The 17,347-nt window shown below is 39.2% G+C and overlaps 1 protein-coding gene across 2 annotated transcripts in view; it reads left to right on the top strand.

Moving 5' to 3' along the window:
* Nucleotides 1-339: 339 nt before the first annotated feature.
* LOC124167895 (dipeptidyl peptidase 3) overlaps nucleotides 340-17,347 on the top strand; it is a 52,033-nt gene continuing 35,025 nt past the window's right edge. The window contains exons 1-8 of one of the 2 annotated variants that reach the window (XM_046545953.1): nucleotides 340-617; nucleotides 714-891; nucleotides 970-1,089; nucleotides 1,176-1,403; nucleotides 1,529-1,666; nucleotides 8,251-8,388; nucleotides 13,159-13,289; nucleotides 13,560-13,813. In XM_046545953.1, the coding sequence (XP_046401909.1) occupies nucleotides 541-617; nucleotides 714-891; nucleotides 970-1,089; nucleotides 1,176-1,403; nucleotides 1,529-1,666; nucleotides 8,251-8,388; nucleotides 13,159-13,289; nucleotides 13,560-13,813 (1,264 nt within the window). In that variant the 5' untranslated portion in view covers nucleotides 340-540. Of the gene's footprint in view, nucleotides 892-969; nucleotides 1,090-1,175; nucleotides 1,404-1,528; nucleotides 1,667-8,250; nucleotides 8,389-13,158; nucleotides 13,290-13,559; nucleotides 13,814-17,347 lie in introns of both variants that reach the window. The other variant, XM_046545955.1, reaches the window with a different exon arrangement.

Raw genomic sequence — 17,347 nt, 5'->3', positions numbered from 1 at the left:
GGACCACTTTGCGTGAACCAATAGGAATACCTCTCTGAAAGAAGGTACCCTGTAGCCAATGGGAAGATCGCTTTCATTTCCATTTTCTAGCCAAGGCCAGTGACTTTGGCGCGAAATAGTTACCGAATCATTAATCCTGCTATATAATCTATTCTTGAATTGTTAAACATGTACAGATTTTTTTTTAAAAACCATTTCAGATGTTTTTTCACCTATAAAAATTTGCAATACTTTACGAGGTAAAAAGCCGCTACCGGTCATGAGTCATTCATACCACTTGAGACAACAGAGAGTATAACTTGAAATTAAATTTCACATAATTATATAATACCGTTTCATGAATGTGGAGAACAAATAAATGAGATTCAAAATATTTTAGAAGCTCTCTCAACTTAGAACTTTATGATCTGTCAAACAAATTTTAAGCCGGCTATTTGCTTACCCCTTAAACGGTGATGACATTACAAGAAATTGTTTTTCATCTTATTTTCCTCGATAGTCAAGGGTTACGTTGATTTTTATGAGGAAATTGCCTTATATATGAAATTTATCAGCAAGCTAATTAGTTATAGTACCTTAGGTTCCCGATTTCCCTTATCTAGTGCAGTATCCAAAAGGCAAGTTCATTTCATCCGATGTAATTTGGCCTTGTCCCCTGGGAATTGAAGGTAGATAGGTCGAGCTACATTTCAACGGTTCTTAATTTTTTTTAGATTGAATCATATGTCGCCTAACATGTTACAAAAATCTCCTTACATCCTACCGAACGATCAGCCGGTAGTTGCCTTGGAATGCACTACGGCATTTAATGGCTTAACTTCAAAAGAGAAAAAATATGCCCATTATTTGAGCCAGGCAGCATGGAATGGTGGGCTTATCGCTCTGGTTCAGGTAAATAAAGGCATTACCATGTTTGAAATTGTCATTGAATATGCATTACTTATAAAAATCATCAACGTTATATTGCAGACATCACCGGAGTCACCTGTTATATACTCGCTCCTCCATCGAGTTTTTCTCGGACAGTCTCTGGAAAAACTCAAGAAAATAGCAACAGAAGATGCAAAACTTACGGAAGACGAATTCAGGGTACACTTAGGATGATGAAATGCAATTATTTGTCAATTCTCTCTGAATTGTTTCTCTAAGTTATTTTCCTAATTTTCATTCATTAGGCTCTACTCGTGTATGTTTCCGGTGTTGTGTCGAACGCTGGCAATTACAAAGGATTTGGGGACACCAAATTTATTCCTGGCCTTCCGAAAGAGAAGTTTGAAGCGTTTATTTCACGTAGCAAGGGGCTTAGTGACGATCCCCATGGTATTGAGCGAGCATGGAAAAAAGTTTCAGATGCCATGTACTCGTTGAACGACAACGAAAAATCCCTTGGTTTCGCTGGAAAGGTGAAATTTGAGTTTATCCCTAAATCTTATTTGTTACTGCATGTGAACTAATGTTTGAATGGTTCATATATCTGTGAACGATAAATTTTGCCTATTTGTATTGAGAGTATCTCATGTACTTGCAGGGCATCACGACGTATTTCTCAGGCAACTGCACTATGGATGACGCAAAAATAGTAAATGAATTTTTGAAAGTCAAGTCTCTGCCTGCGTACAATACAAGAGCTTATAAAGCTGTGAAGGATGGTGTTACCCATTATCAAGTAAGAGACTGAATCAATGGTTTATCGGAATGCCCAATTCAAATTCCTTACATTTATCCATACCTGAAGTAAAAACAACACCCGATTTTGGGCCCCAGATATTCAGAATGCAGTAGCAGTCCTACTATTGTAATCATATTTGATGTGAACCTCATATTGATTGTCATTCCCCCTATGAAAAAATTGTATAAACCTGTTTCAAATTTTTATACATTGTAATACATTGCCATGGTAATGTGTAAAGGCCTGTTTACACGGTACATTAACACATACGGGTTAATGTCTAATTGTATGAATGTGAGAATGAACGCCAAAATGCACCGTATAACCACCCAACTTGTGTGAATGCATGCACAGAAAATAGAACCTGTTCTAATTTGGTTCATTCATTCGTACATGCTCCGTTCCGGTCCACAAATATCTCATAACTCATACGTGTTAATGCATTGTGTAAACAGGCCTTAAGAATGTATGAAAATTTGAAACGGGTCTATGCAATTTTTTCATAGGGGTCTCTTTACGTAACAATTTTAAGGATGGACACTGTCTTTAATGGGATCCCTAACTTTATAATGAAGATTATCATCTCTCTTTGGATCTCTGACTGGATGGCAGTTTAGAATTTCTTGTTTTCCCGTCTCATTGTCATCATCAGTCAACAATCAAAAGATCTGTTAGACTCAACTCTCCCACCCGCTAACCTTTTCATGGTGATGTATTATTTTCTCTTTTGTATCTTTTATAACCTGGCATGTGACTTATTCTGGGCAGTCCCTGACCCTTCTTCCCTTCCACCTGTCCCTCAATGATTATTCTCATCAGGCCATCATGCCTCATAATGATGCCAAATAAGTTATCTCGTCTTCTCCTAAAGTTTTTTAGAAGACTTCTTTGTGTTAAGTGTCAGGTTGAAAATAAAAAGTGATAAAACCATTTCTTATATCTTTTGTTTTCCACTCACTTAATAGCACAAAATGGGGGACACCTTAGAGTCACATGAGGACACTATGGGTAACAAAAGCACGTACCATTATTCAAAAACCACACACAGCTACCCATAGAAGACACCACTTAACGAAAGCATATTACCATGGCATCACATGAGAAATTGCTCTCTCAAATCTTCTAAAAGAACACTTCTCATTTCTCCCTCTCCTCTTAGCACGAGGTTACTAAGAAGGGGGTAATTTGATTTAAATCACTTTATCTCTAGATGGTTCATAAAAATTTCGGCTAAAATAGGGGATAAAGGTGAACCCATGGCGAGGCCAGATGTCTGTATATAGTAGTCACCGTTAAACATAAAATCGTTTTGTGAGGTGCATACCTGTAAAAGGTTTTTAAAGTTTTTTTACCAATCTCATTATCCCTAATGACTCCTGCCACCACATTTCTCATAAATTTGCTGCTCTGAGGTGCATGACAAATAAGTTACTGAAAATTACCCTGTCAATTCCCAAATTTGAAAAGGAGCTGCTGACAATCAAAACCTTAGCTATCCATAATGGCTTCAATTCTTCATGCATTGACAAGCTACTGGAGCGCTCAACATCCAAGAAAGCCATGCAGACACTAACCTCTCTGTCATTTCAGAGCAATGTACTGTCCCATTGGGTAAAACTGCCATTTGTAGGTAAATTATCATACAATCTGAAGAAAATAATTCCCAAAGACAAAGCTAGAGTCGCCTTCTATACCCTGGCAACATTGGAGAAATGATTGTGTAACTCTAAGGCCATGTATAACCAAGAAAACAAAAGTGGTGTATAGTTGCTAAAGTTTAATAATTGTGATATTCATTATGTAGGACAGACTGGGAGGAGATTTAAAGATCGAGTGGTGGAACACAGGAACAGTTTTATCAATAATGATGAAAAATCATGTTTTGCTAAACATTTGAACTATTGTAAAAAATTTAGTAACTTTGATTTTGATATTTTACATTGCATAGAGAAAGGGCAAAAGCTGGACTTTTACGAGAAATTTGAATTTGTTAACAGCCCGCATAATCTTAGTAACGATGAAGTGTATTCTATCCAATCGCCTCTTTTAGCCCTGAACATTCCTGCCCGCTCTGTGAATACATAATTTTTTTAATTTCTGACCTTCACCAACACCCGCTTCTCTCCTGGTTGCTATGACTTCTCTTCCTACCTCCCTGATTCACTGCCTTTACGTAATCCCTAGTCCCCCCCCTCCTTGAAAGACCCTCCCCTATTATTCATCTTTTTAGTCAAAGTATCTCCCGTCTCCCTTGTAATCCTTTCCACCCCACCTTTCTCTTGCTGGACGGTGTATATAGAAATTGGAAAGCCAAATTGGTACCTTGATGATGACACTATGTGTCGAAACCAGGTCGGTACTTTAATAAATAAAATTGTGTGGAAGGTTACCATTTTAGTTTATTCTCATTTGATCATTGCGTTTGGAATTCAAACTTTCACTTTTGATGACTAAAATGCAGCTAATACTCAAATGTAAAGATTATGGCCTGCCTCAGTGGTGGTGGGGTAAAGTCTTCGTGCCTGTCAAACAAGAGGTTGCGGGTTCGAGACTTGCCTGGGTAGGTTTCCCCTATCCCGGGCATGGCTGAACTTAAACGTACATATAAGTGTTAAATTTGTTGAATACCCCGATATAAAATGGCTGTTATGACCTGCATTCGGTGGTTTGGGAATAAAATAAAAAAATTACTCGCACAAGCTTTAGTTTTAAAGTAAAAACTACTTTTTTAAATAATTATCAATAACCAGTAAAAATTAAAAATATGTAATTGTTAATAGCAATTTGATTACTTAGTTACACCACATCACTGCTTATGTTTCACATCCATTTAAATGGATAACTATTTTAGATCTGAGTGAATGATTTTTTTTAGTACATATACTGGGACTATAGTCCCTAGTAATCCCGGCAGTAACTTTTACGGGAGTCACCTGCAATGCGCAAATAGTGCGGAAAATCCACCGATTAAAAAAATCATTCGCCTTGACCAGGATTTGAACTGGGATCCTCTGATTTCCAGTTGAGTGATTTAGCCAGTTAAGCTAATGAGGCGTCATTCTCCCTGGTGGATATTAGTGGACACCGGAAATCGGGGGACCTGGGTTCGAATCCTGGTCGAGGCGAATGATTTTTTTTCTTTGTGTATTTTTCGCTCAATTCGTTCATTGCAGGTGACTCCCGTAAAATTTATCACTGTGGCCAGTCCCGTTATACTTAACATTAGTCAAGAGTGTACACCTCTATGCAGTGGCGCAGCGAGGGGGGGATTGGGGGATAACCTCCCCCCCCCTGCAGAGCTCAGAGAAATTTTTAACTTGAATCCATTTTACTTAATTCCATCAATATTATTCATAGAATAGTTTAAGGATTATTTATAAAATATATCCCTCAGAAAGCTGTAAAACTCTCTATTTATCCTAAAATTTTTCTGGGTAGGGACCACGCACCTCCCGCTTACCTTGGCGGTTATGCCATACCCTCAGACACCCCAGTTTTAGTTGCGCTTAAAACCCCTCCTAGCCTTAATTCCTGGCTGCTCCCCTGGCTCTATGTGTTCCAAGTCTGGGCCTGCTCTCCGGCTGTGGTGCTGTGTAAACGGTTTGGGCTGCCAGTGGCATCATATGCTCAGCATTCAATAACACCTAGTCCGGTTGTGTCCACTAATATCCACAAAGAGAAATGACGCCTCAGTAGCACTGGCTAAAGCACTTGACCGGAAATCAGGGGAACCAGGTTCAAATCCTGGTTAAGGCGAATGATTTTTTCTCTGTGGATTTTTCGCACTGAGTGAATGACCCCATTATCTTCACAGCCTAATCTAGTTCTCCAACTGCCACTCTCCCACCATGTGTGGCCAACATATCTATTTCTCCGAACAATTAATACCTATTTTCATTAGCTATCTGTTATTTACAGGTAAAAAGCTTAGAAAATAATAAAAAAACAACCATACACATCTTGGTTACAGTGTGAATAAATACCTATTTGGCATATTGGCACTGTGAATAATTTAGTTTAAAGTATACCGGGACTAGCCGCGGCGATAACTTTTACGGGAGTCACCCGCAATGCACAATAGTGCGAAAGATCCACAGATCCCAGTCAAGGCGAATGATTTTTTCTCTGTGGATCTTTCGCACTGTGAATAAATCCCTATGTGGTCTACTTTATTCACATATTTCTTATGGTATGTATTATGATCTGGGGAAGTAGGTGTTCTACAAAGTTAAATAAAATTTTTATATTAAAAAAAATGCTGAGGTCAATGTGCAATAAATCTTACACTGCACATTGGAGATCACTTTATCAAAGCCTAGATATTTGAAATTGTCCCCTGTGGTTATATTTATAACTCTGTAATTAAAAAAAAGGATTTATTTTCCTCTAGCAATGAGTTACTCAATTATAAAACCAGAAGATGTAATGACTTATATGCATATTTTACTTGTTAGTTAGTCAATAATGTCTAAAGGGCCATGCTAAATATGTATTCAGTTGTATAATCATCTTCCCACTAGTATAAAAAGTGTAAACTCCCTTACCATTTTTAAAAAGCTAGTTTTTAAGTACTGCTACACTGTCAATGATTACATTGAGTGCTAATAGTTTAGTGTGTACACCCATGTCTCGTATAGCACAAGGGATGCGTTCCTTGGGGTCTTTGCGCTATACGAATTTGCGTTATACGAGAGCGTTTTAACATTGGGAAGATAGGGATGCGTTCCTGGTAGCATAGGTCTTGGGTATTGAATTTCCTCTAAAACATATGTATTCCCATAAATAGCCTTAAAAAACATTATTTATATAAATGTTTATAGTTTAAAGTATCTTTAAAAATAGTAGGCAAATATTCAAAGACTTTAATTCGTGTTAGAAAATTTTGTACGTGCTTTTGAAATTCCCTCCTGTTGTGCGGGTGGGCTAACATCTGATATCTCAGGGGTTCGTAATGCATTGCCGGCAGTTGACGATTTTTCAAACCAGTCTAAAAACAACTATTGTGTCACCCAGGCCCGTTTGTCGCTCATCGAAGTGACAGGCAAACGCTACTTTGAATGCCATTTCATAGCTAGCGGAGTTTATGAATGATAAATCATTTTAATTTGATGTCCTCCGAGGCATTAGCAGCTACGTGAAACAGTCTTTAAAAGCCTTGAAACCTGACCTAGGTTTTCCTTCCCTGAAAATGGATGAACGAGAATGCATTCTTTTCCAAAAGAATATCGTCCTGTAAACACTAAAAACTAGTTGAGGGGGAAAGGAGCCACTTTCAATCACAGCTTGGAGTTCATCAGAAAATGTTGTGGTGGCTGCGCTATCAACACTTGCAGATTCACCTGATATCGCCGCACTGAAAATACCTGCTTGCCGTTTAAATTCTGGAACCAACCGGAGCTTTCACTAAATGTCTCGGAGCGATTACCACTCTCGTCTTTTTGTACTGATTCACTATGTACTTTCCGTATGTGTAGACCGCTCGGTTGAAGTTGGTGCGGCTGAGGTCACTGATGTTTTAACTTCGTCTTTATTCAGAATAAGGCATCATGCGTTTAAACTACCGCGCAATATCGCTTTGACGTTCTCCATTTTCAAAGCAATTGACCTATATCAATTTCTCTTCTAGGTTTATGGTTTTTCTTGATAAATTCTTGATTTTTCTACCCGCATTCCCATTTTTTGCCATTTTCTATTGGTTTTTACTCTGCATGGCTCTATCGAAATCACCTTCTACTGCTGAACTGTGCGAGTATTCTTGAGACGCATAGGGCCTACGACTGCGGGGAGGGAACGAAACTATTGTGTTTGAGACTCTATAGGGGACCCTCTTCTATGTTGATGCTATTCATGCGCAACTTGGCCACCGCTCCATTTCTCCCCCGTGAATACCGATGACCTTGAAGGCTTTAGCGTAGACCCTCTCCCAGGAAGTCAATCAACCGATAACCTATGACGGCAAAAATTGTCTTAAACCGTATTGCTTTTAAAAAACTCATTTCCTCTAGTTTAACTCTTAATTAATGATTTAAATTAACTATTGTCATTCTGTTAAGGAGACGAGATAAATTACTATGGGAGGCCGGCTATCTGGACCCAATGACGAGTAATACTTTTGGCGATTGCACAGCAATGGATTTCGATTAATATATAAACAAAAGAGAAGATTTGAGGCAAGTAATAATATTAATATGCGTAAAATGATAGAAATTTCGTGTGTACTTAGCTCAAGTTCACATTTTATCACGAGAGCGTTTAAGATTTTTGATTAGGCTACACTGCGTTGCAATGTTTCCCCGAGGAACGAATTTGCGCTATATCGAAATTGCGCTAATCGAAATTGCACTATACGAGACATGGGTGTATATATTTTGATGCACCCTGTACAATTTACTATGTGTTATTGCCTAGTGTATTTCACCATGTGTTTTTGTCTTATGGGAAATAAAAATTTTTATTATTAAATAATATCGAATACTAGTGTGAGTGTATTAATTTTTATTTGTGCTTAATATTTCCTTTGCCTTTGGTGTGAATTTGACATTATAATTTTGTGTATAACTGATGTTTCTGTTTCATTTCAGGTAAAGTTGGCCTCCGTCGAATTCCCCGCAGATAGCTCCCAAGAAAGTGAGAACTTCAAGGGAGCAGAATTTAGTATTATTTATGGAGACTATTCACCCATCTTAAAATTGGTGAATGATAATTTAAGGAAAGCTGAGGTAACATTTGGCGCTCAGTTATGATAGAGCTTGGGATTTCATGAGAGTTGTGGGTTACCTTTAAATATTATTGCCATAATTACAGTTGATAGTATCAGTCATTATTCTATTTGTTGTAGTTAATTGTCATTTTCTCTTCTGTCAGCTCATTGCTTCATTCTAACTCAGCTCGTTTGTTTCAAAGTAGTATGTATTATTTTTTAATTAGTTTTGTGTATTTCATCCACAATGAATTGGTACTCATACTGAAAATTGCTTGTTTTAAATCCACATGTTGATGACAGTGTAGCTAACTTCAGAACTGTTTGAAGGGCTAGGTCACCAATTTCTAAATGTTGACTTTGATAAGAGTAAAAATAAAATATGTGGACTTATTTTTTTCTGTTCTTGTATTTGTTGCGCACTTGTTGAGCTAATCGCGGGAAAAACTTGATACCCTCAATCCTTACAGGGATAAGTTTATGAAGATAAAAAATAATGACGAGCGAGTTGCTGCTTTCAGGCTGTACTCCATTCCACCTCGCTTTCGTCTAGTGTGGATCATTGTTGTTGGCACTCTTAAGGAAGATTCCTTTGATCAATATAAGTTTTTCCTGCAAAATGAGTCGATAAACGAAAGCCCGAAGGATGTTATCAGTTTTGACACTGAGAACTTGGAAAATTTTCTGTTTTCCTTTTTATATTTGTTTTGTATGTACTGGGTTTAATTTTTCATTTCTTGAATTCATGACAGCAGCAATTGGTATTCCAACAGTTGTTCAGGTAAAAAGGATTAATCTAATTTTTCTCCGGACCAAGTTCCAAGAAGGTGGAATGAAATGTTGAGGAGTTTAAGTTCATTTCACACAGCAACACCCAAAAATGGATCATACAAGAATTTGTTTAATTTTATTTTTTCATTTATACATAATATTAATGTCTAACTTTTGGTGAGGGCCCGTTCATTCTCATCAGTCTTCATTTTCGTGGCTTCTTTTCTGATTTTACTGCTTGCATTAATTTTTAAGTGTTGCTTCCTTTTGATGTAGTTACATATCAACAGTCAGTGTGATGATTAGTCACCACACTGACTTCGTTGTTAACGCTTTTGGGAGCAGCTGCGTGTTGCACTTTGTCGTGCGAGCTTTCGCGTCCGTTATAGGGTGCATCATCAGGCGATGAATGCAAATTCGGAAAAAGGTTGTCAATTAATATACTCGTCCACCCTCCCCCTCCACCAGAGTAGCGGAGGAGGAGGGCGACGCTAGCATCAGCAGAACTCTCAGCCCTGCCCCTGAGTGGTGAGCCGACTCTTCCTCGTTGCCGGTGAATAACCTTGCTGGAAACAGTCGCATTCATAGGTATAGCTGCTCCATCCTTTGGTTGGTAAAGCTCTCTGTCTCACAGAAAGTAGGTGCTCCTCAGACAGAAATCAGCCAGTTTCGGAAAATCCGTTGGAAGTCCGAATTTGGTGTGCCTTTTGATGATGCCTACAGACTCCTTAATGGGAACTTTTGTGAAAAGAGAAACAACGTTGAAACTGACGAGGATGTCATTGTCAGAGATTCTCAGTTGTTTCAATACTTCGATGAATTCTTTCGAATTCTTCACGCAGGATCCTGTCTGTCCAATGAAGGGTTGGAGGTGGTTGGCGAGATAGCGTGTTAATGCGTAGGTTGACCCAAAACAATTGACGATAGGACGGAGTGGTAATCCTTGTTTGTGAAATCTTCAGCAGCCTGTAGAGACGAGGAGGTCTGGCAGACAAAGGCAAAAGGTGAAATTGCTCTTCGTTAAGGCCGCTATACATGGCGAATGATTTCATTCGCATGATCATTCAGCATGATCATGCGAATCATCATTCGCCGTGTATAACAGAACAATTCGCGAATGAACCTTCATGGGCATGATCATTCAGTGAAAATTAGAACATATTCTATTTTGCTCGCACCACCCTGTGAATGATCACGTGATCATTTGCATGATCATTCACCATGTATAGTGGCCTTTAGAGAGAATTTTTCATAGAAGATCCGACGTATGAAAAATTGAAGAAGCACCCGACTGCCAAAATGAACGAGATGTAAGGGATCTCATTAAGCGCCCTTCCATCTCTAACAAAGAGCAATTTCACCTTTTACCTTCTTCTGCCTGACCTCCTTGTCTATACAGACTATCATCAGCTGTATTGGGTTACCAATACAGCTTTACACTACGCATTAGCACGCTATCTTGCCAACCACCTCCAACCCTTCATCGAACAGATGGGATCCTGCATAAAGAATTCATCAAAGTTTTGAAACAACTGAGAATCTCTGACAATGACATCCTTCGTTTTCATGCGCTTGAAAATTTTCACTTTTCTTTAAATCGCGAAAAATAGATACCATCATTTAAAAATCTAAAAGCGTAAAATGCGTACTCCAGGAGTAATAATCTTTCGATTCAGGCCATAAAAAAGTAATAGGAAACCACCCTATTGACAACCTTTTTCCGAATTTTCATTCATCACCTGATGATGCGCCTTGTAATGGACATGAAACCTTGCACGACAAAGCACAACACGCAGCTGTTCCTGAAAGCCGTTAGCAACAATGCCTCTTGCTGCGTAAACCTACATTCCAAGCCACCACTCTGACTGTTGATATGTTTTTTAAAAGTTTTGTTTCGTCTAATGTGTTCATGTTTTCATGTAAATGTCCTTCACGAGATATATGCGGCAGGTGACATTGAAGATCTCACCGTGAAAAATCTTTATATGTACATATTCATTATTTCAAAGGAATGTTTGTAGGCACTTGTATTTTTTTATTGTTGCCATATTATGTACATATCTGATATGAAATACGTAAAAATGCTCAGATGAGAAGTCACATTTTTAATTTTGCCACTTGCTGTAAAGTTTCTATTGTGTTCCTAAACTCATGCACTACATACAAAATATTTTATTTGTTCTTGTACTGCAACAAGAATTATTCACCAAAAAATGTTAACAATTATGTAGAAACTTGAAGCGTGCATGTGGTGAAAGGGCTACATATTAATAATGAAAGACACTTAGTTTCTTCCACATTACTCTAAAGTAGAGATGTGCGAATAGTATCCGCGAATACTCGAATACCTCGAATATTAGAAAGTATTCGATATTCGAGGTTTCGAATAGTTATGCGAAAAGCACCGCCTCGAATACCTCGAATACTTTGAATTTCGCGTCATACACTGTCGCACGCACGTCGTTGGTAGTTGACTCGGAAAAATGTAGAGAACAGTAGTCATTTAGTGCTCGCAGCGCCGTTTTACGCAAGTTGACGAATTACATCAAATTCGTGGATTTTAGCGGTGAAAAGAGTTCGACGAGGGGAACCGAAAATGGTCGGGTGAAAAAATCCGAAAATCCCCGATTCCCCCCACCAGGAGAACCTCAGTGCCGTGGGATAGCAACCTTAGGGCATTTCCCACGATCCGCTATCCCCCTCCATTCAGCACTCGCCTCACCCACTCTGACGCTTTCCTCTTCTCCGAAATCAAACAAAAGGTCCCAGCTCGCGCAGGGATCGCATTACGAAGACCCCTGCTTCGAAAAAAATATCGAGTCACGAGAACAATAAAAATGTGTTTCACGCCCTCCCCCTTTTTCTCACCCACTGACCTTTTTCTGGCTACCTGCTTCGAAGTTCCCCATTTCTGGAGGTCAACTGCTGTGTGAGTACCGTGGGATACTTACATTAGCGCATTTCCCAAGATCCGGTATCACTCTCCATTCAGCACTAGCCCACCCCTCTGAGGATTTCCTCTTCTTCGAAATAAAAAAAAGGTCACAGCTCGCGCAGGGATCATATTACGAAGACCTTAGCTTCGAAAAAATACCGGGTTACACGAGAACAATAGAAACGTGTTTCCGGCCCTCCCTTTTCTCCCCCACTGACCTTTTTTTCCTACCAGCTTCGAAGTTCTCCATTTCTGTGGAGGTCAACCGCTGCATGAGTCATCTATTAGCACAAAAGGTGTCTAAGAATGACTTTCGTCAATTGATGTTACACCTTTATTGAATTGAAATATTAGTAATGTGCGCGTAATTTCAAAAAGAATAAGACCAAACACGACGTATTTCTGAGTTTATTTAAGCATTTTACGCAAAGAAATAAATGTCAAAATACGACGGAGACTTAGCATCAAATTAAAATCATTAGAGATTAGTAAATCAAAATTACTCCCCAAAATCTTGTGTTGCCTGCTGCATAGGCAACCGAGTCAAACATTCTAGCATTCATCATTTAGTATTCGAGGTATTCGAAATTCGAGGTATTCGAATATTCGAGCAATGATTTAATATTCGAATTCGATATTCGAATTCGAGAAATCTGCTATTCGACCCATCTCTACTCTAAAGATCACAATGGACTGAAAACTTATATATAGGACTGACATAAGTGTCACCCTTCCTGCTTACACCATATCATGTAAAAGAGCCCAGGCCCAGGGGAAGAGGGGGCAGGATTGTTGCCTCATCTGGGCCTGGTTAAATAAACAAAAAGTCAAGTCAAGTTTATAAAAATTCATATTGACTGGTTTCGGCTATTACACCATTATCAAATACCAGGTATTACCAGCTATGCCAGGTATTTGATAATGGTGTAATAGCCAAAACCAGTCAATATGAATTTTATAAACTTGTGGAAGAAACAAAGTATCTTTCATTATTAATTAACAATTCTGATAAAAGATGTACTGAAATTTTGATAATTAGATGATTAAAGGTTGGGTCGCTTGTTAATTTTTTTTTACTTTCAGGAATTTGCTGCCAATGAAAATGAAAAGAAAATGCTGGAATATTATGCCAAAAGTTTTCAGTCTGGAAGACTTGATGATCATAAAGAGGGTTCTAGGTATTGGATCAAGGACAAAGGCCCTGTGATTGAAACGTAAATATTTTCTTCATTTTTCCCCTGTTAATCTGGAAAGGAAGTGATATTTTTTCAGCAAACGTTCTCAGTTGAACCATATGTTTTGCCTTGTCAATCATGACTTTAATATTCATGTGAGCTGTGATTTTTACATCTATTGGTTAAGTTTTTAAGTGATGCTTCACAAGTGTACTTCATTTCCCTTTAGTAACTTTTTACGTGGGGAAATTCAGTGGGTATAAAACAAGATTTTTTGCTAATATTTTATTACTTTATCAATTTACCTAGGTATATTGGCTTCATTGAGACATACAGAGATCCATCTGGTGTCCGAGGGGAATTTGAAGGATTTGTGGCAATGGTCAACAAAGAAATGTCTGCGAAATTTGCTGAGTTGGTGGACAAAGCGGAGAATTTTCTGCCAAGATTGCCATGGCCTCCCAGTTTTGAGAAGGACCGTTTCCTTAGGCCAGATTTCACTTCCCTCGATGTCTTGACGTTTGCTGGAAGTGGAATACCTTCTGGAATCAACATTCCAAACTGTAAGTGATTTACTGGCAACTGGCTAACACACCCAAGTTTATTATGCATGTACACTATGCCACTTACTGAATTAATTTTGATGAAGATTGTGTTGTTTTGGTTTTTGGGCCATGGTAATGAGACTCACATAGAGTTAGTTCAACAAATATATTGAGATAAACATGGATACATATCACCATCAACACCAACTGTATGAAAGGTGCGAACACACAGAATCATAGCGTGCCCCGGAAGTTGCGTGCACACAAGGGACACTCAAACCTTATAGACAGAAAAGAAAGAGAAATACAACTATAGAGCACACACTTTAACAGATTGTTTCATAGCAGGTGTTTACTGGTGCTGGAACAAATCCCAAATTTTCAATAGATTTCCAGTACATGATATTTAATGACAGATCTCAAAGATGGATCATAAAATCATAAGCATTAATTTCTGGTGCTATCCTTCCACTCTAAATTACGTATCTAGTTGGGGTAAAAAATGTTCTCTTCTAGTCCCAAACTTTAAGCTTTTCTTTATTCTTGAATTATTGGGACTTGCCTACCAAAACAATCTTTTCGTTTGAAAAATGAATCATCACGATCATCTTGTAATTATTTTTATGAACATCTCCGCAATGACTACTAGGTTATTTGGTTATTAGAAAACATAGCCTGACACTATAAACCATCTTTTATAATTTCAAATAAAATTTAAGGCCCACAAGCAACTTTTGACCTAAAATTTGCTATGCATGACATAATCTCTTAAAGTGTTTGTAAGTGTCCATGAATCTTGATTAAATTTTACCATGTCCATCCTCAATGTATCCTCAGACAGAATTAAATATGTAAGGGCTTTTCTAAATACTGTATAAGCACGTGTAAGAGGCGCACCTTTTTTCCCAGAAATTGCTGCCGAAAATGAGGGTGCGCCTCTTACACAAACTTCTTATCTTCCCCCCCTCCCCTTCACCGGTCGCAAGTCTAAGGGGAACTGAGTGGCCTTGGTTTTCAGTGCTAGTCAGTCATCTGAAACCCTAGGTCAAAAACAAGCGGCAGGCAGGGGAGTTTCTCCCTTAGTGACGTATTTTTAAAATGCTCCTGTTTGCTTTTCTTGTAAGCATCGCGCCGTCACGTCGGTACCCCAGAGGTGAACATAGAAGATCGCGCAGGGTTTTTCGCTCCGGAGCGCGCGCAAAATTTACTGCCACGAGTGGGCATCCCGCGGCATTTATACTGCATATAGTAATCGCTTATCAAACGTAGAGAAACGCATAGTGTTGAAGGACATACCTGGTTAACAGTCAACATCTGTTTTGCCGAGTAATTTCCATTACGCTGAGGACCTGATTTTCCAAAATTAATCTTCAGATGCTAATATGAGGATTATTGCAACTGAAAATTATATTGGTATCAAAACCTGCGCTTTAAAAAATTCGAACGAGTGTGTTCATTGTTGGACTAAATTGTGGATGGAAGAAATCAGAAATGCTTATAAGTGAAGAGCGCGGAAGGAGAGGTCCAGGGGAAGGAGCGCGATCCCTCCGTCTTCCAGGCAAGCAACGAAATACGGAGGGGAAGGAGCGTGCTCCCTCCCCTCCGTATTTCAAGCTACGAGGCTATGAGTGAAGGAGCACGGGAAGAACACGTCCGATCTTGCATGTGATGTCGTTGCCTTCAAAGCGAAGGGGCAGCAATGTGATATACACAGTTCGCGTTGCCTAAAGTTTCCAGTCCGTCTCGTCTTGTTTGAATGCGCTTATGCTACCCTTGTTTCTTCCGAAATTGTCCTGTTTGGACTATTTTGAATATTAGTAGCCTTGTTGTAACTATAAATCTTTGTGTCAAACAATTAGAGCTCAAAAAACTTAAATTCTGTCATATATGCATCGCGTTAGATCTCTTTCTTTTTTTTAACCTCGTGCGTGTCATACAATTATTGAAAGCCATCGAGATATATTCGGGCTCAGTAGATGACTCACCTAGCATTTGGCCTCCCATAAACTGGGAGATCGATCAAGGTCAGTTGGTGAGACGGGGTAGGGATGAAACACGTTTCCATTGTTCCCCTGTAACTTGATGTTTTCCTATTTTCCTGTGGGGTCTTGGAAAGGAAAAAAAACGGCAGAGGCATTGGCTGATGGAGGGCCGAATGTGGCTCAATTAAATCCACGACGTGGTTATTATCCTACGGCGCTGAGATTGCCCCGATTGTTGTCCAAGCTCTTGGGAAGGTTCATGCTATGTGCCTGTCGTGTATTACCTTAAAATTTTCCACGGCTGCAATACTATTGCAATACTATTGCGAGAGCATTTAAACAAAATTGCTCGTGAATAGGACAAGCATCGTAGAGCAACGGCGTATGCGAAGAGAGGATCGGAACTCTTTCTACTCCCTCTTATGCCGCTATTACCACCGCAGTTATAAAAAAATTCGATAACTGTCGAAATTCCAGGCGTACTGGAATTTCGACAGTTATCGAATATACGTCTGCAACACCGCGCGATAGTATAAAAAAAAATGCCGCAAAATTTTTTTCTTCATAGCTTCGATGCTCAAAATAGGGGTGCGCCTCTTACACACGCTTATACGGTATGTAGCTACTTGAGTACAGTTGTTTTGGTAATTTCAAGGTCACTCTTTCTCTATGTTTACACCAGACCAATTTGTTGGCTCCTTGGTTGGTGCCTTAGGAAAAGTAATCTCCACTGAAGTCTCATCATTCACGCTAGAAGTGGGTTTAACTGTTCATTTTGATGGGCCATTCATTATCATCTTGTTTTATAAAAAGAATACATAGTTATAAATATCTGTTCTTGAGGAACATTATAGGCTTATTATACATATGGACATATATTCCACATTATTTCCTCTCCGGTTTAGCTCTTGGTTAAACCAAGGATAAAGTTGATGCTATGAAACTAAGTTCATGATCCCTCAAATCTTGCAAACTATGTTTGAGAGTGAGAGAGGAAATATTTTACATGGGTCATTAACCCACTTGCATCCACGAGCGTACTGGTACGTGGCCTGAAGCTGGCCACAAGCAACCGTAAGCATACTAGTACGCAGCAGTACGCAGAATGCATGGTGATATCTATCAGTTGATCCTGCTGCTATCTTACGATTTTTTTTGTGAGTTTTTGCCCAGATAGTGTACCCGATATCAGCCGCCATCTGGTGGCTATTTTAAAAATTTTTCCTTTGTAAATCTCCTTTAGGCCGTTGAAGTTGTTTCGGGCTCCCCACCTGGTGAGGTTCTCCATCTCTGCCGACGTTTTGATGGTCGTGTCGTCCATCGTCATCAGGGCTTGTCTTCGAGTTGAGTGATCCGACTTATACAGTTTGGCTCCTGGTCAGGTGACTGGTGATTGGTCCGCCTTTTTTCCTGGGCCTCTCCGATGTATTTAAGCACTGGTTTCCAGGAGCTGCTAAGGGCGTAACCAGCATTACGATTCATGGGCACCCACCTGCAAACTTAGAAACCAACTCGTGACAGCCAAGGATCCCTGCGGCCTTATGACACCTGGGGTCTACCAGATTCCATG

The sequence above is a fragment of the Ischnura elegans genome, chromosome 11, assembly GCF_921293095.1.
Source record: "Ischnura elegans chromosome 11, ioIscEleg1.1, whole genome shotgun sequence".
In the NCBI taxonomy this organism is placed as follows: Eukaryota; Metazoa; Arthropoda; class Insecta; order Odonata; family Coenagrionidae; genus Ischnura; species Ischnura elegans.
The sequence above is the reverse complement of the archived record's forward strand: the minus strand, read 5'-3'. Positions and strand labels throughout refer to the sequence as shown.